Raw genomic sequence first — 19,733 nt, 5'->3', positions numbered from 1 at the left:
TCCGTGGCTTGGCTGTCAGACAGGGAGCGACAACATTACATCAGAGTGAGAGGAAGTTAGAGAGAAAGAGCGAGTGGAGAGAGAGTGAGAGACAGAGAGTGGGAGAAAGTAAGACAGAGTGAGCAAAATAGAGCGAAAGAGAGAGAAACAGATCAAAAGAACCCGAGAACCATTGATGTCTGACTAACCTCAGAGATGTCAAAGGTAAAATCCAGTGTTTTCCCGGGCAGGGCTTTGGAAGAGCGCTCCCACACCTGGAGGTCCAGGTGGGCCAGCTCGCTGTGGGGGGACGTTGGCTGCACCAGGCTGGCCGACCGGGACACCACTAGCTTTAGGATGTTCAGGGCTTCCCTCCAGTGGGCCGTCTGAAGAGCGTGTGCAGGCAGAGCACACACACAACGAGAGAGAGAGACACACACACACAGAGTCTGTTAGAAGATATCCACCATATGACGTCAAAACTGTTTTCATTTATCAGAGAAGCATAAATACAGGGCTTCCTGAAAGCTACCATAAAGCAAAGCCTCTGAGGAGAATCCTCCAGGAGAAAGGTTTCAGTGTGTGTGAGCCTGGAATGAGGGCCTGCAGCCAACACAGCAGGCTGTTTATAGAGTCATGTTGGGTGTGCCTTTAAATTTGTTGCTGAGACGCAAGACTCTGTTTTCCCTTTTTGCAGTAGTTAAAGGAATACTACATTCAGTATTCTGTTCATCATATTATTTTTCACAAGGACCAGACATTGATCACAAGCATTTCGCTACACTCGCATTAACATCTGCTAACCATGTGCATCTGCTAACCATGACCAATCAAATTTGATTTGATTTGACCAGATATTGAAATGGGTTTAAAATATAATTGAGGAAATAGAAAGGATGTGAGAAGGATTCCCGGGGGGGATGAGAATGGACCGGATGAAGCCCGAAGGCTGCAGATTAAGAATCCGTGAGGTGGACTCTGTAGAGTTTAGCTTGCAGTCTCATGTAGACATCGTAAGGCCATGGTAATTAGGCTGCTGTGGTGATGGCAATCCAGGAGATCTTGACATAGAGTTTCATCAGATTTTAAGCCAGAACTGTAAATGGGCCACTCAGGAACATTCACTGTCTTCTTAGTAAGCAACTACAGTGTAGATTTGGCCTTGTGTTTTAGGCTATTGTCCTGCTGAAAGGTGATTTCATCTTTCAGTGTCTGGTGGCAAGCAGACTGAACCATGTTTTGCTCTTGGATTTTAACTGTGCTTAGCTATATTCCGTTTCTTTTTTATCCTGAAAAACTCCCAAGTCCTTAACTATTACAAGCATACCCTTAACATAATGCAGCCACCACTATGCTTGCAAATATGGAGCGTGGTACTCAGTAATGTGTTGTATTGGAAATACTTTGTATTCAGGACAAAAAGTGAATTGCTTTGCCACATTTTGTTGCAGTATTGCTTTACTTTTCCTGTTTGTTGCAAACAGGATGTCTGTTTTGGAATATTTTTATTCTGTACAGGCTTCCTTCTTTTCACTCTGTCAATTAGGTTAGTATTGTGGAGTAACTACAATGTTGTTGATCCATCCTCAGTTCTCATATCACAACCATGAAAATCTGTAACTGTTTTAAAGTCATCATTGGCCTCATGGTAAAATCCCTGGGGGGTTTCTTTCCTCTCCGGCAACTGAGTTAGGAATGACGCCTGTACCTTTGTAGTCACTGGGTGTAAATAATAACTTCACCATGCTCAAAGGGATATTCAATGTCTGCAATTATTTATATATTTTTCCCATCTATCAATGCCCTTCTTTGCGAGGCAGTGGAAAACTTCCCTGGTCTTTGTGGTTGAATCTGTGTTTGTACTTCACTGCTTGACTGAGGGACATTACAGTATGTGTGGGGTACAGAGATGAGGTAGTCATTCAAAAATCATGTTCACCTCTACAGGATCGGTGGGTCCCTCACGGGACGGTTGAGCTAAAGTAGGCTAATGTGATTAGCATGAGGTTGTAAGTAACAAGAAAATTTACCAGGACATAGACATGTCAAATCAAATTAAATGTTATTGGTCACATACACATGGTTAGCAGATGTTAATGCGAGTGTAGCGAAATGCTTGTGCTTCTATTTCCTAACAAGTAATTTCCTAACAAGTAATCTTGTAAACAAGTAACAAGTAATTTCCTAACAAGTAATCTAATAATTCCCCAACAACTACCTAATACACACAAATCTAAAGGGGTGAATGAGAATATGTACATATAAATATATGGATGAGCGATGTCCGAGTGGCATAAGCAAGATGCAATAGATGATATAAGATACAGAATATACATATGAGATGAGTAATGTAACATATGTAAACATTACTAAAGTGGCATTATTTAAAGTGGAATTGTTTAAAGTGACTAGTGATTTATTTATTAAAGTGGCCAGTGATTGGGTCTTAATGTAGACAGCAGCCTCTCTGAGTTAGTGATTGCTGTTTAGCAGTCTGATTGCCTTGAGATAGAAGCTGTTTTTCAGTCTCTTGTCCCAGCTTCGATGCACCTGTACTGACCTCGCCTTCTGGATGGTAGCAGTGTGAACAGGCAGTGGCTCGGGTGGTTGTTGTCCTTGATGATCTTTTTGGCCTTCCTGTGACATTGGGTGCTGTAGGTATCATGGAGGACAGGTAGTTTGCCCCCGGTGATGTGTTGTGCAGACCACACCACCCTCTGGAGAGCTTTGCGGTTGAGGGCGGAGCCGTTACCGTACCAGGCTGTGATACAGGATGCTCTCGATTGTGCATCTGTAAAAGTTCGTCAGTGTTTTGGGTGCCAAGCCAAATTTCTTCAGCCTCCTGAGGTTGAAGAGGCGCTGTTGCGCTGTAACGCCTCTCGTCGGAAGGCATGGACCAAAGCGCAGCGTTGTAAGTGTTCATGATATTTTTTTTCTCAAAAAACACTTGAACAAAATAACAAAGTGAAAAACCGAAACAGTTCTGTCAGGTGCAGACACTAAACAGAAACTAACTACCCACAAAACACAGGTGGGAAAAAGGCTGCCTAAGTATGATTCCCAATCAGAGACAACGATAGACAGCTAGCTGCCTCTGATTGGGAACCACACTCGGCCAAAAACAAAGAAATAGAAAACATAGAAATAAAGAAACTAGAATGCCCACCCTAATCACACCCTGGCCTAACCAAAATAGAGAAAAATATCCTCTCTATGGCCAGGGCGTGACATGCACCTTCTTCACCACACTATCTGTGTGGGTGGACCATTTCAGTTTGTCGGTGATGTGTACGCCGAGGAACTTAAAATGTTCCACCTTCTCCACTGCTGTCCCTTCGATGTGGATAGGGGGGTGCTCTCTCTGCTGTTTCCTGAAGTCCACGATCATCTCCTTTGTTTTGTTGATGTTGAGTGAGAGGTTGTTTTCCTGACACAACACTCCAAGTGCCCTCACCTCCTCCTTGTAGACTGCCTCGTCATTGTTGGTTATCAAGCCCATTACTGTTGTGTCATCTGCAAACGTGATGATTGAGTTGGAGGCATGCATGGCCACGCAGTCGTGTGAAGAAAAGGGAGTACTGGAAGGAGCTGAGCACGCACCCTTGTGGGGCCCCAGTGTTGAGGGTCAGCGAAGTGGAGATGTTGTTTCCTACCTTCACCACCTGGGGGCGGCCCGTCAGAAAGCCCAGGACCCAATTGCACAGGGCAGGGTTGAGACCCAGGGCCTCCAGCTTGATGAGCTTGGAGGGTACAAAGGTGTTGAATACATAGGTATTCCTCTTGTCCAGATGGGATAGGGCAGTGTGCAGTGTGATGGCGATTGCATCGTCTGTGGACCTGTTGGGGCGGTATGCAAACTGAAGTGGGTCTAGGGTGGCTGGTAAGGTGGAGGTGATATGATCCTTGACTAGTCTCTCAAAGCACTTCATGATGACAGAAGTGAGTGCTACGGGGCGATAGTCATTTAGTTCAGTTATCTTTGCCTTCTTGGGTACAGGAACAATGGTGGCGATATTGAAGCATGTGGGGACAGCAGACTGGGAAAGGGAGCGATTGAATATGTCCATAAAAATACCAGCCAGCTGGTCTGCGCATGCTCTGAGGACGTGGCTAGGGATTCCAACTGGGCCAGCAGCCTTGCGAGGGTTAACACGTTTAAATGTTTTACTCACGTCGGCCACAGAGATAGAGAGGGCGTAGTCCTTGTTAGCGGGCCGCTATGGTGGCACTGTATTATCCTCAAAGCGGGCAAAGAAGGTGTTTACTTTGTCTGGAAACTGTGACGTCAGTGTCCGTGACGTGGCTGTTTTTCTTTTTGAGGTCCGTGATTTCCTGTAGACATTGCCACATACGTCTCGTGTCTGAGCCATTGATTTGAGACTCCACCTTGTCCCTGTACCGGCATTTCGCTTGTTTGATTGCCTTGCGGAGGGAATAACTACGCTGTTTATATTCAGCCATATTCCCAGACTTCTTTCCATGGTTAAATGCGGTTGTTCGCGCTTTCAGTTTTGTGCAAATGCCGGGCGATTTGCCATCCATCCACGGTTTCTGGTTAGGGTAGGTTTTAATAGTCACAGTGGGTAGAACATCTCCAATGCACTTCCTTATAAACTCACTCACCGAGTCAGCGTATAGATCGATGTTGTTCTCTGAGGCTGACCGGAACATATCCCAGTCCGCGTGATCAAAACAATCTTGAAGCGTGGCTTCCGATTGGTCAGACCAGCGTTGAATGGTTCTCGTCACTGGTACATCCTTTTTGAGTTTCTTTCTATAAGACGGTAGGAGCAAGATGGCGTCGTGGTCGGATTTGCCGAAGGGAGGGCGGGGGAGGGCTTTGTATGCATCACGGAAGTTAGAGTAGTAGTGATCGAGAGTATTACCCAGGCAAGTACTGCAATCAATATGTTGATAGAATTTAGGTAGCCTTGTTCTCAAATTTGCTTTGTTAAAATCCCCAGCTACAATAAATGCACCCTCAGGATATATGGTTTCCAGTTTACATAGAGTCCAGTGAAGTTTCTTGAAGGCCGTTGTGGTGTCTGCTTGAGGGGGAATGTACACAGCTGTGATGATAACTGATGAGAATTCTCTTGGGAGGTAATATGGCCGGCATTTGATTGTAAGGAATTCTAGGTCAGGAGAGCAGAAGGACTTGAGTTCCTGTATGTTGTTATGATTACACCATGAGTCGTTAATCATGAAGCATGCACCTCTTCCCAGAGAGGTGTTTATCTCTGTCGGCGCGATGCATGGAGAAGCCCGGTGGCTGAACCAATTCCGACAACATATCCCGAGAGAGCCATGTTTCCGTGAAACAGAGAATGTTACAATCTCTGGAAGGCAACCCTTGCTCGAATTTCGTCTACCTTGTTGTCAAGAGACTGAACATTGGTGAGTCGTATACTCGGCAGCGGTGGGCGATTTGCACGTCTACGGAGCTTGACCAGGAGGTCGCTCCATCTGCCCCTTCTGCGGCGTCGTTGTTTTGGGTCGACTTCTGGGATTAGATCCTTTGTCCTGGGTGGTGGTCCAAACAGACGACCCGCTTCGGGAAAGTCGTATTCCTTGTCGTAATGTTGGTAAGTTGACGTCGCTCTTATATCCAATAGTTCTTCCCGGCTGTATGTAATAAGACTTAAGATTTCCTGGGGTAAAAATGTAAGAAATAATAGATAAAAAAACAAAATACTGCAAAGTTTCCTAAGGACTCGAAGCGAGGTCTGATATAGGCAGAAAGCTTAAATTATTGTTAATCTAACTGCACTGTCCAATTTATAGTAGTTATTACAGTGAAATAATACCATGCTATTGTTTGAGGAGAGTGCACAGTTATATATTAAATGCATTAATAAACCAATTAGGCACATTTGGGCAGTCTTGATGCAACATTTTGAACAGAAATGCAATGGTTCATTGGATCAGTCTAAAACTAGTTTCCAAATTCTAAATTGTCGCTGGGCTGGAATAATACATTATGGCCTTTCTCTTGCATTTCAAAGATGATGGTCCAAAAGAAATACAAAAAAACGCACGTTTTTTTCTTTGTATTATCTTTTACCAGATCTATTGCATTATATTCTCCTGCATTCATTTAACATTTCCACAAAAAGTGTTTCCTTTCAAATGGTATCAAGAATATGCATATCCTTGCTTCAGGTCCTGAGCTACAGGCAGTTAGATTTGGGTATGCCATTTTAGGCAAAAAAATGAAAAAACTTATTTTTACTCCTGAACGTATTTAGGCTTACCATAACAAAGGGGTTGAATACATAGTGACTCAAGACATTTCAGCTTGTCATTTTAATTTAGAAACATAATTCCACTTTGAGATTATGGGGTATTTGCCTGTAGTTATTAAACTCTGCCTGATGGACCCATGGGTTGAGGCAAATTGTCATATCCAGGATTGTCATGCACTCCACTTGTCCTGCCACCTGACTACATTGTCCATAACCTGTAATACATTACATAGATGGAAGGATTTCATCACCCACTGGAGACTTGAAGACAGAACCTCACCCAGAGAGCTGTGCATGTCAGTGTGTGGTTAGACAGCAAAATCCTTATATTTGGCCAAATAGACAAATAGAATGCCATTCTAGTTGTACTCTATACACAACTTATTTGTATTTGCTAGGTATGTGTAGGCATACTGTCTTTGTAAGCGCATCAATATGATATTTACAGCATAAAATGATTTGTCTTTGTAACACAAACACAACCATACATTTTTTGTAGATAAATGTATCTACATTCATGCTGGGCAATGTTTATGCAATGTCCACATGTAGCCTACATCTGTAGGGACATTAGTAGTTCCGTCAAGGATCTTACAGCCGACTTAAGGAAAGACGAGACAAGACATAACTAGCCAGTTATATGTAGTATATTGTGTTGTAAGGCAGCAGAGCTGACTTAAGAACGGGCATTCAAGTCGCAGTTGATACCGTTTCCATGGTAACATGTCTTAACACGACATGATGAACGTTTGAAATTAAGTTGCAAGCTACTTTCATAGCAAGATGTTGTAGAACGATTGTGTTATGAAACTAATTTCAGACACTGGCTCCTGCTACAGTATCTGCCATAATGGATTTGACAGAGAAATATCAGCTAGATAGCTGCAGCTGGCTAGCCTATCTCCAAACTATGCTAGCTAGCTGCTGTCAGCTTGGCTAAACACAAGGTCAGGAGAGGCTTTAGCCTACACATAGAACCGAATTAGCTGACCATCTTGAAATGGCCAGTCAGTCAGGAGGGGAGAAGTTCTCAACTTCAAAACGTATTATTTCATTAATAACAACATCATGTTCCTCTCACCTGGACAAACTTCTCGATGGTCTTGAGGACCTCCATATTGAATGGCTTGGCCTGAATGACTGACAGGTCCATGTGACTCAGCAGGCTGTAGATGATCTGGAGCAAGGTCTGCTGCATGCTGGGTAGACCCTTCTCCAACAACTGGCCAATCAGAACACACTCACAGTTAATGACAGTCTGAAATGGATTTAATCCATTGATCCATATTACTCGAGGAGAAACATAATTTATGTATCAGAAACTCTTAAGGATAGTTCACACTATGTGGCTGACCTGAACAGCACTATACTGGCTCAGATATTTTCTTCTCACATTGTCCTTTACTGCACGGTTCCAGCAACTAAGGTAGATACCAAACCAGGCCAGCCCTGTACAGTTCGTCTTGAACTGAATTGGTTTGGCCCTATAGTGTGAATCAGGCTTAAGAGGAGTATGGTTATCCATAGAACAGCCATACAGACCTCGGCCATGTAAGTGACCATGTTGAGGGTGATCTCGGAGAAGGCCTCGTGGAGATAGCGACAGACGACGTTGACCCAGGAGAAGCAGTTCCGGGTGTACGAGTGTGTTGTGTACAGGGTCATCACATGGGCCAAGTTGGACAGTTTCGAATTCTTCTCCTCTAAGCATACCTGGCCATCCAAGCAGAAACCAAATACTAAATATTTACAGTACATATTGGCAATGAATCCTAAATAATGAATTAGATTGACATGAATTCGATTTCAAAATGACCAAGAGTACATTTATATACTTTACATTGACTTAATTTGTGGATAAAATTTACCTATTTCACCTCATTTTGTGTGTGTAAAGTCCTTGTTTATCTATTAAATAACGCATATTGACTGGAAAGTTGACGAGAAAGTTGACGAGGAGACTAACCTGAGCTATTCTCTGAGCCACGTCTTTACAGAACTGGGATGGGCCGTCGAAGTTCTGGACCAGATGTGGCAGCAGACAGAGAACGTTCAGAGGGAAACCTGGGGAACAAGAGAAATAGGGCTTCCATTTCACTCAAAAATGACAAATAATAAATAATAACAATATATTTAATTGAAAGAAAATCAAAGTGCTACAATGACGGCATAAAATGAGAGACAGACACAAAGAACCCAACTGACGCGGCTGAGCATGTGAATGAAGAAGACGCTCGTGGACGAGGCTCCTACGCACTAGTTAATTTGGCCAAATTTGTACTTTGCATTTCACTTTCTTACATATCAAATTCGATTGATGAATTGGTAAGTTGTCTTTTTGATTCAAATGTCACACGATCTGAGGAGCAGAAGACCTGTCACTAACGTTTGAACCGCGATGTCCAACCGATACGGAGTCTCATGCGGTCACACTCCACACAGATCTTCAGAAACTCCGTATGATTCTGATCGCGGAAATTACAGCTACCATTGCCACTCAGCTCAAAACTGCCATCGATGCTGCTCTGACCCCCTTCACCGCTGTCCTGGATGGTGTCCGAGCCGCTGTGGATGAACAAGGCCGCTGACTTGACGGCTTTGAACATGACTTGTGTGACTACCATAACCACATAGTAGCCCTTGAGAAAACGGTCGCCCGTCTGAGCTCTGAAAACCAAAAGTTGATTGACAAGACCGATGATCTGGAATCACGTTCTCGCCGTTGCAATCTTCAGGTAGTTGGTATACCAGAGAAACTTGAAAGAGGGGACTCAGTTAAGTTCTTGTCCGACTTTTTCGCGGAGGTGCTGGGGGTCCATAGCCCCAGCGGGCGGAGATGACAACTCCAAGCCTAGAGTGTTTATCGTCTGTTTTCACTACTACTGTGACAAGGAGCACATCCTCCAGAGGCAGGGCAGAGACCAGCTACACTTCTGTGGATGCAAGGTGTTCATCTTTCCTGACCTCAGCTCGAGTGTCACCAAGAACAGAGCTAAATTCCTCGATGTGAAACGCAACCTTCATCAGAAGAAAGTTAAATTCTCACTCCGCTCCCCTGCTCATCTCCACGTTCAACATACCGGGGGGAAAGCTAAAGTTCGACTCCCACGAGGATGCCAAGCGTTGGTTCAATAGTCACTTCTGAGCCATGTCTTGGATCTATGACCTACTCTTTTGCCAGGTAGCATGCATAGCCTAGCCTACCTTCCAAGTCGAAGATATGTTTTGATTTTTACAGCAGGGCTTTTTTCCCCCTGTTGCCATTCATTTTCTACTTTCTACTAAACACTATTGAACTCTGATAAAAATGACGACTACTGTCTTGTGTGGTTGTTATTTAAGCTACACGTTTGGGAGGTCTTTTTTATTTGGCTAGATGGCTAGAGTAGTAATGCATGGATACAATTCCAGGCTTTTGCAGAGCTTTCCTTTTTTAGTTTTTTTCATCTAGATACTTACTGAAGGACTTTTGCCCCCTTTACTACGCCCTATTGATCATTCATACATGTACAGACACTTGTTTTGTTGACGTTGAGTGAGAGGTTATGTTCCTGGCACCACACTCCCAGGGCCCTGACCTTCTACCTGTAGGCTGTCTCGACATTGTTGGTAATCAGGCCTACTACTGTTGTGTCGACTTAAAACTTGATGATTGAGTTGGGTGAACAGGGAGTACAGGAGGGGGCTGAGCACATACCCTTGTGGGGCCCCAGTGTTGAGGATCAGCGAAGTGCACGTGTTGTTTCCTACCTTCACCACCTGGTGGCGGCCCGTCAGGAAGTCCAGGACCCAGTTGCACAGGGCGGGGTTCAGACCCAGGGCCACAAGCTTAATGATGAGCTTGGAGGATATAAAGGTGTTGAATGCTTAGCTATAGTCAATGAAGAGCATTCTTACATAGGTATTCCTCTTGTCCAGATGGGATAGGGCAGTGTGCAGTGCGATGGCAAAGGTATTGTCTGTGGATCTATTGGGGCGGTATGCAAATTGGAGTGGGTCTAGGGTGACAGGTAGGGTGGAGGTGATATGATCCTTGACTAGTCTCAAAGCAATTCATGATGACAGAAGTGAGTGCTACGGGGCGATAGTCATTTAGTTCAGTTACCTTTGTTGAACATCTTGAAGCAAGTGGGGACAGCAGACTGGGATAGGGAGAGATTAAATATGTCCGTAAACACTCCAGCCAGCTGGTCTCCGCATGCTCTGAGGACGAGGCTAGAGATGCCGTCTGGGCCGGCAGCCTTGCGAGGGTTAACACGCTTAAATGGCTTACTCATGTCGGCCACGGAGAAGGAGAGTCCACAGTCCTTGGTAGCGGGCGAAGAAGGTGTTTAGCTTGTCTGGAAGCAAGACGTCGGTGTCCGCAATGTGGCTGATTTTCCCTTTGTAGTCTGTGATTGTCTATAGACCCTGCCACATATGTCTTGTGTCTGAGCCGTTGAATAGCGTCTCCACTTTGTTACGGATGGAATAACTACACTGTTTGTATTCGGCCATATTCCCAGTCACCTTGCCATGGTTAAATGCGGTGGTTCGCGCATTCAATTTTGCGCACTGCTGCCACCTATCCAAGGTTTCTGGTTAGGGTAGGTTTAATAGTCACAGTGGGTACAACATCTCCTATACACTTCCTGATAAACTCAGTCACCGTATCCGTGTATTCGTCAATGTTATTCTCGGAGGCCGCACGGAACATAACCCAGTTCGCGTGATCAAAACAATCTTGAAGCGTGGATTCCGATTGGCCAGACCAGCGTTGAATAGTCCTTAGCAATGGGTACTTCCTGTTTGAGTTTCTGCTTATAGGAAGGGAGGAGCAAAGTGGAGTCGTAATCATATTTGCTTAAGGGAGGGCGGGGGAGAGCCTTGTAGGCATCCCGGAAGTTGGAGTATGAGTGGTCGAGTGTTTTTAGCAGCGCAATTACTACAGTCAATGTGTTGATAGAACTTCGGTAGCATTTTCCTCAAATTTGCTTTGCTACAATAAATGCGGCCTCAGGATATGTGGTTTCCAGTTTGCATAAAGTCCAGTGAAGTTCCTTGAGGGCCGTCGTGGTATCGGCTTGAGGGGGAATATACACGGCTGTGACTATAACCGAAGAGAATTCTCTTGGGAGGTAATACGGTCGGCATTTGTTTGTGAGGTATTCTAGGTCGGGTGAAGAAAAGGACTTGAGTTCCTGTATGTTATCACAATCACACCAATCATGAAAACCCCTGCTTCTTCCCGGAGAGATATTTATTCCTGTCTGCGCAATGAACTGAGAACCCAACTGGCTGTACGGACTCAGACAGTATATCCCGAGAGAGCCATGTTTCCGTGAAACAGAGTATGTTACAGCCCTGAGCTTGTCAACTTTATTATCCAGAGACTGAACATTAGTGAGTAATATACCCGGAAGTAATATACCCGGAGCGTCCAGTGTGAGCTCAGAACGCTCCGAGAGCAAAATGCTCTGAATTTACAAACAGACAATCTGACAGCACAGTTGCAGTCACCAACGCTCTGGATAACATAACAGCCTAACGAGCTCTGCTAGTGCGAGTAATGTTCAGTGAGCTGTTCTGTCATTTGTGTTTGGAAGTACAGTGCCAGTCAAAAGTTTGGACACACCTACTCATTAAAGGGTTTTACTTTATTTTTTTATATTTTTTACATTGTAGAATAATTATGAAGACAAACTATGAAATAACACCTTTGGAATCATGAACTGTAGTAACCAATAGTGTTAAACAAATCAAAATATATTTTACATTTTAGATTCTTCAAAGTAGCCACCCTTTGCCTTGATGGCAGCTTTGCACAGTCTTGGCATTCTCTCAACAAGCTTCACCTGGAATGCTTTTCCAACAATCTTGAAGGAGTTCCCACATATGCTGAGCACTTGTGTTACAACCTGGCTCAAGATTGTAACCAACAATGGGAAACCACACACTGAGTAAAGGAATATCAAAATGAATTTATTCCATAAATAAACACTCACAACAATAATCAAATGAGGCATGAAGGTCAGTAAATTAAGTGTCCACTGCCAAAGTCACAATAAAACAACCAAAGGTATGCATGGAGAGAGGAATCTCTTGCTGAATGGGGAAACAGTGGCTGTATGCCACAGCTGAGCTTTCACAGGTATGCCCCATCAGCACTGACGACCCTCCCAGCTCCGCCCACCTCTCCTACTCCGTCCACCGATCTCCTACAGGAAGTACACACAGCAAAACCCAGTAGACAGAGCAGGGAGGGGCTGTCACACTTGTTACCCGCTTTTCCTTCACTCTGTGGTCCAACTTATCCCAAACCATCTCAATTGGGTGGAGGCTGGCTGGATTGTGGAGGCCAGGTCATCTGATGTAGCACTCAATCACTCTCCTTCTTGGTCAAATAGCCCGTACACAGCCTATAGGTGTGTTGGGTCATTGTCCTGTTTAAAAACAAATTATAGTCCCACTAAGAGGAAACTAGATGGGATGGCGTATCACTGCAGAATGCTGTGGTAGCCATGCTGGTTAAGTGTGCCTTGAATTCTAAATAAATCACTGACAGTGTCAGCAGCAAAGCACCATCACTCCTCCTCCTCCTCCATGCTACACGGTGGGAACCACACATGCAGAGATCATCCGTTCACCTACTCTGCTTCTCACAAAGACATGGCGGTTGGAACCAACAATCTCAAATTTGGACTCATCAGACCAAAGGCCAGATTTCCACTGGTCTAATGTCCATTGCTGATGTTTCTTGGACCAAGCAAGTCTCCTCTTCTTATTGGTGTCCTATAGTAGTGGTTTCTTTGCAGCAATTCGACCATGAAGGTCTGATTCAAGCAGTCTCCTCTGAACAGTTGATGTTGAGATGCAATTTCTGATGCTGGTAACTCTAATGAACTTATCCTCTGCAGCAAAGGTTGGTTTTTGTGACTGCACTTGAAGAAACGTTAAAAGTTATTGACATTTTCCGCATTTACTGACCATGTCTTGAAGTAATGATGGACTGTCATTTCTCTTTGCTTATTTGAGCTGTTCTTGCCATAATATGGACTTGGTCTTTTACCAAATAGGGCTATCTTTTGTATACCACCTCTACCTTGTCAAAACACACCTGATTGACTCAAATGCAATCAGGAGGAAAGAAATTCCACAAATGAACTTTTAACAAGGCACACCTGTTAATTGACATGCATTCCAGGTGACTACCTCATGAAGCTGGTTGAGAGAATGCCAAGAGTGTGCAAAGCTGTCATCAAGGCAAAGGTTGGCTACTTTGAATATATAATATTTTATTATATTATTGTTTAACACTTTTTTGGTTACTTCATGATTCCATATGTGTTATTTCATAGTTTTGATGTCTTCACTATTATTTTACAATGTAGAAAATATAAAAATTAAGAAAAACCCTAGAATGAGTACGTGTGTCCAAACTGCTGTTGTTTGTACAGAATGCTCGGATCAACCCTTAAAGAGATTGGTGTGGCTAAAGCTTAAGAGGATGTGAACAATGCTGAATGTCTGTAGACAAAGAGGGCTCTCCATTAGTACCAAAACACTCAAAATTGAGTTTACAAGTTCATCAACTTTAAAAGCAACTTACTTTCCCTATGTTCCTCAACTGTAGTGTATGATATACCATTTTGTAGCTCTAAGTCTCTACTTTTATCCGATGTAAAAAACACAATTTCAAATTTTGCTCCATAAGACCGATTTAAGCCGGTCGGTCACAGCAAGGAGGCCTACAAACTGGACTCAGTTACACCAGCTCTATCAGGAGGAATGGGCCAAAATTCACCCAACTTATTGTGGGAAGATTGTGGAAGGCCACCTGAAATGTTTGACCCAAGTTTAAATTGTTAAAGGCAATGCTACCAAATACTAATTGAGTGTAGTATGTAAACTTCTGACCCACTGGGAATGTGATGAAAGAAATAAAAGCTGAAATAAATCATTCTCTCTACTATTATTCTGACATTTCACATTCTTAAAATAAAGCGGTGATCCTAACTGACCTAAGACAGGGGATTTTTACAAGGATTAAATGTCAGGAATTGTGAAAAACTGAGTTTAAATGTATTTGGCTAAGGTGTATGTAAACTTCCGACTTCAACTGTAGCTCAGTACTATAATTATTTCTTTTATACATTTATGTCATTATCTTTATCAAGGGTGTCAATTATTTCAGACCCCACTGTATATACTGTATATACAAATTTGCAGAAGCTGTCATCCAAAGAGACTTCCAGTCATGTGCGCATGCATTTATAATATGGGTTGCACAAGCTGGAATTTAAGCCTTGACCATATCGTTGCAAGTGCCATGCTTTACCAATCGAGTCACACAGGACTACAGATAACCTACCTATGGCTTGTGAGGTGTCCACCACGGGCACGCGCGAGACAGGCGTGAGCTGGCAGAAGATTTGCAGGGTGAGGTCGGTGGTGGAAGTGGACGTGAAGCCCTTGAGGAGCAGCTGCTGGAGTCCGGCGAAGCCGCTCCACCTCAGCTGGCCCTGCAGCTTCTCCAGCCGCTCCCTGTTCTCCTGCTTGTCCAGGGCCACGTGGGCCAGCAGCTTGAGGAGCAGCCGCAGAGACATCTGGTACTCAAACTCAAAGTCTGACTCCATCAGGGACACGGCCACCCAGAAGATGGTGGCCAGCAGGTTGGACGGGTGGTTGACGTTGGCCGGGTCACTCAGGGGCTCTTTGGAGGAGGACGGACTGCGGAGGAGAGCAATGTGTTTATTTCTTTTAGGCTTTCTATCCCAATAGATGGCCCTTGTGGCACCCCCAAGCCTTTGCCAATTTTTCATTAAACGTTTTGCCAAGGTGTATCCTAATGAACATGACCTCAAAACGACTGGGAGATGTCAAATGAAAGGATTAATAAAAACTGCTGTAGTCTACTAGGCTACTTGCTGTCCCCTACCTGCGGTTCTTGGTCAGCCCTCCCTGCTGGGTGCAGGCCTGGATGCGGTCCAGTGTAGCGCTGCGAGGAGGGTCGGATGAGCGGTCAGCCTCACCAAACTTCTTGGGGACGGAGTAGCTCCTCTGGTGTCGGCTGCGCTCTGCTGTCCCCAGGCCCCGCTGGAACAGGTTCAGCTGCCCCGTGCTCTTCCTGTTGGACACCAGCTTCCCATTGGTAAGGAAGTCTGGGGAGGATGCCCTGGAGAGCCAATAAGAGACTAGCGATGAGTTGAAACCCTTAACAACCTGGCATACAAATACCTAATAAAGGATTGGCGTACTCAACCCTAAATAGTTTGAACTAAACATCTTTGGGTGCTGGGTTGTAAGGTTGTAAGTGATAATAGATGTGTGAACTCTGTTGATGCAGCTACTACTCACAGCTACTATATATTTATATATTCTTATTCCGTTCCATTCCTTATTCCATTAGGTATTTGTTGTGGAATTGTTAGATATTGCTGCACTGTCGGAACTAGAAGCACAAGCACTTCGCTACACTTTCAATAACATTTGTTAACCATGTGTATGTGACCAATAAAATGTGATTTGTTGCTGCAGCTACTACTTTCTGTTTCACTATTGGTTCACTTTACTGATTCAGTCTGAACTTTCTCCAATAAAGGGGCACTTGGACAGGCTTGAAAGTAGCTAGTCCAATCAGTGTCCACTTAGTAACTATGGGCGGGTTTAGCTTATGTTGCGTTTGGAGAACATCAAAAGATTTGGCCTTCTGATTGGTTGAAGGTGATCCCATTTGCTGACTAATTCTCGTTTTATAACGCCAGTAATTACAGCCATTCTTACAGCCAGAACAGTGTGGGTTCCAGGCTAATATAAAGGTCCATTACCTGATCTAGTGGTAGTGCTTCCGCCCCCAGACCACATGCCCCTGGAGGCAGCAGTTCGTTCGCAACGCAATTTATGTACTGTATCCCTCTGTATCCCAATCTAGCTACATTTCTAAGTGTCTCTGTTAATACATTTGTTTTAAAGTCATGCGGTCAGCAAAGGTGATCTGCAAACCAACCTGTTCAGGATAGCCATTAGGTCATTGTTCTTGAGACATTCAGCCAGGTTGTCCACCACAGACTCTAAGGTGAGCAACACCTCCATAACATAACCCTAGAAGAGCAGGAGGACATTAAAACTGGGTATCTGCACAACCATCCCACACACACACACACACACACACACACACACACACACACACACACACACACACACACACACACACACACACACACACACACACACACACACACACACACACACACACACTACCCCTCCCCTGGACACACACTCCCCCGTTCCCTCTGCCCACACACACCTGTACTTCCTCCCCGTGCTCCCCCACCACCTCCACCAGTCGCGAGAGCAGGTCGAATACGGCGAGGGCCGAGAGCGGCTGCCGCAGCCCCCGAACCACCTGGAAGGACCTCCCGGCGTAGTGGCGTGACAAGCTACACAGACCCATCTGCAGAGCTATGTCACTCAACTGCTGCTCCAGGTGGAAGTCTGGCCCACACATGAGAGGTATGAGACACACACTCACAAAGCATGGGCACACATGCACGCACACACACATGCATGTTCGCAAATACACATACATGCGCGCACAGACACACACACGCACACTGATGTCTAACGTTGGTAGGAGTCAGACTAAGCTTTTACAAGGCAATAGGTGAAAGAAAGTGCAGTGGTTCCGGCATGACCATGTAGTGTGGTAAGGTGTAGAAGAGCGCGAGACTCTTGGGGAGGATTACCTGATTTGGACTCTTTGAACACCGACACCACATAACGCAGAAAGTTGACAAGCTGCTCCGTGCTTTTTGAGGTCTGGTTCTTGGGTGAGATAGCTTCGTGACACCACATGGGGCCACAGGCCCTGGAAAACAATAACACAATTGTTAAACGACTATGATATCATAGAGAGGATAACAAATGTATAATTCAAACAGAAGTATACCTACAGTATGTTGGTGGAGGGTGAAGTTGCCCCTAGACGCTGATCTTGGGTCAGTTTACAATTTTCCTTACTAATGGTTAAGGTTAGGATGGGAGGGGAATTGATCCTAGATCTTTACCTAGGGGAAACTACCGCAGAGTAAAGTGGAGCTACAGTGGTGTTGCTACTACAACAATGGCAAGTTTGTTGTTGTGTTAGCCACACTAGACCACTAGGTGGCGTGGGACGTCAGGAGTTGGCCTGACATGAAATTGCATGGCCATGTATCGATAACAAAAAAGGCCTGCAAATGATATTTCGGTTTTCCCTTGCCAGGATAAAGAGGTAATGAAGTTCTAGTGTTCCACTCAAATCGGTGTGTTTGTGCTTGCGTGTGCGTGCGAGTGTCTGTCTGTTGGTAGTGGTACATACTATGTGACTGACTGGTTGGCCGACTGCCTGTTTGTCTGTCCGACCGACTATCTGCCTGCCTGCCTGTCCGTCGGATTGCACGTCCTTCAGTCCGTGGTCCACCTACCTGGTGGTGAGGAACTCAATCAGCTTGTTGGTCTTCTCGTCCGTCTCTGAGGGGCTCTTCAGCTCCTCCGCCTCCTGGGAGGAGATATGGGGTAGGTTGGAGGTGCTGCCTCCCAGGCTGAGGCTGGAAGAGGTGGACGAGGAGCTGAGGCCAGAGTCTGGTACTGGGGATGCCTGGCCCTCTCGCAGGAAGTCCATCCTACCTGGGAGGGAGAGGGCGTGGGAGAGGGAAGGAGAGGAAGAAGATGAGGAAGGGAGCGGGAGAGAGAAGGAGAAAGAAGGAGAGGGGGAGGGAGGGAGGGGAGAGGGATGAGAGGGAGTGGAGAGGGATGAAAGGGGGGTGGAGGGGAGAGGGATGAGAGGAGGGGAGAGGGAAAGGGAGAAGGAGAGGGAGAGAGAGAGAGGAAGATGGAGAGGAGTCACAATAGGGACTGTTCAGAAGGCACAAGACAGGAGGAAACTCTTCGAAACAGAGGAGGTGCAATGTGATCTTCAAAACCGTGTTTAATGAAGAGCACCCAGTTAACAGAGGTACGTTTTGTGGTTTCACATAACTTCCTGACTGCACCTGTTGTGAATCCAATGTAGCAAGGTGTGAGGTGAACTCTATGCTCTGTTTTTCTATATTACAACGAGTGAATCCAAGAAACCAGCTTGTCCCTAGTCAGGTCAAGTGAAGTTTTCTTTATCGAGTCATGTATGTCATAAAATAATAATGCTATCACCATATATTTTTTTTTAAAAGAGGATAAGTAGTACAGCGGAGGCTCCTCAGAGGAGGAAGGGGGAGGACCAATATATTGAATCAAAGTTATCCTTTTTAGAGAAACTATACTAAATATATTCCCGTCACCAAATAATTGATTTAAACACACTGTATTGCAATGAAGTGTTACAGTAGCCTCAGCAGCACTCTGTTGTAGCCAGTATAGCCGGAGGACAGCTAGATTCTGTCCTCTGGGTACATTGACTTCAATACAAAACCTAGAAGGCTCATGGTTGTCATCCCCTTCCATTGACTTAATCAGTAATTATGACGACTTCCGGAGGACGTCCTCCAACCTATCAGAGCTCTTGCAGCACGAACTGGGATGTTGTGCACCCAATCAATGGTTCAGAGAATTAATCTGGTACTGAGAGCATAAGCTACAGCTAGCTAGCACTGCAGTGCATAAAATGTGGTGAGTAGTTGACTCAAAGAGAGAGAAAGACAATAGTTGAACAGTTTTGAACACAAATAAGGAGCAGAGAGAGAAATAGAGAGAGAGCAAGAGAGATAGCTATATTTGGTTACTTTCACTTTCACTTAGCTAGCAAATGCAGCTAGCTAGTTTAGATTACTCAAACACCCAGCTCAAACATAGAAGGATGCTATATTAGCTAGCTGGCTATGGCTATCCAGCACTGGAACTCAAGGTAAGCTTTTGGTTTTATTAATTTATTGCCATCGGGGCCCGCCGGTGTAACTACTAATCTGCTTATGCAGCTAGCTAGATTAGCTTACTCAAACATAGAGGGATGCTATATTAGCTAGCTGGCTATGGCTATCCAACACTGGAACTCTTTCAAGTCAAGGTAAGCTTTGGTTTTATTAAATTATTGCCACCTTGGCCCGCCGGTGTAACTGCTTAATTCTTGCCACTATAGGGGGTGCTGTTTTCGCATTAGCATAATTTCCTCTACAGATTAAACTGCCTCTTATTCAATTATTGCTCTTACTATATGCATATAATTAATACCATTGGATAGAAAACAATCTATAGTTTCTAAAACCGTTTCAATTTTGTCTCTGAGTTAAACAGAAGTCATTTGACAGCACTTTCCCTGACCAAGAAGAAGAATGCAAGATGTGTATGCTCGCTTCAACGCTCTGCCTATATATGGTCACGCCACCTATGACCCGAAACACACTTCATTCGTCTTCCTCTGGGTGTCAAGAGGACGTCAGAGGAGAAATTTTTTGTTTACCTTGTACTGACGTGAAATAAGACCTATTTCTTTGGCGTGACCGACAACTTCCGGTTCTCTGACTCGCGCTATTTGGAGGTGCGATTGTCTACTGTTTT

The 19,733-nt window shown here is 44.7% G+C and overlaps 1 protein-coding gene across 1 annotated transcript in view; it reads right to left on the bottom strand.

Annotated features, from left to right (window-relative positions):
• Positions 1-19,733, bottom strand: part of LOC120018462 (protein furry homolog) — a 193,272-nt gene that overhangs the window by 40,970 nt on the left and 132,569 nt on the right. Inside the window, exons 41-50 of the mRNA XM_038961684.1 lie at positions 17,669-17,870; positions 16,949-17,070; positions 16,510-16,697; positions 16,210-16,304; positions 15,142-15,378; positions 14,575-14,933; positions 8,191-8,288; positions 7,767-7,937; positions 7,306-7,446; positions 189-365 (exon numbers count right to left, since the gene is read on the bottom strand). Coding sequence (XP_038817612.1) covers positions 189-365; positions 7,306-7,446; positions 7,767-7,937; positions 8,191-8,288; positions 14,575-14,933; positions 15,142-15,378; positions 16,210-16,304; positions 16,510-16,697; positions 16,949-17,070; positions 17,669-17,870 — 1,790 coding nt within the window. The remainder of the gene's footprint in view (positions 1-188; positions 366-7,305; positions 7,447-7,766; positions 7,938-8,190; positions 8,289-14,574; positions 14,934-15,141; positions 15,379-16,209; positions 16,305-16,509; positions 16,698-16,948; positions 17,071-17,668; positions 17,871-19,733) is intronic.

Source organism: Salvelinus namaycush, chromosome 23, assembly GCF_016432855.1.
Source record: "Salvelinus namaycush isolate Seneca chromosome 23, SaNama_1.0, whole genome shotgun sequence".
Taxonomy (NCBI): Eukaryota; Metazoa; Chordata; class Actinopteri; order Salmoniformes; family Salmonidae; genus Salvelinus; species Salvelinus namaycush.
This window is presented reverse-complemented; position numbering and strand designations above follow the sequence as displayed.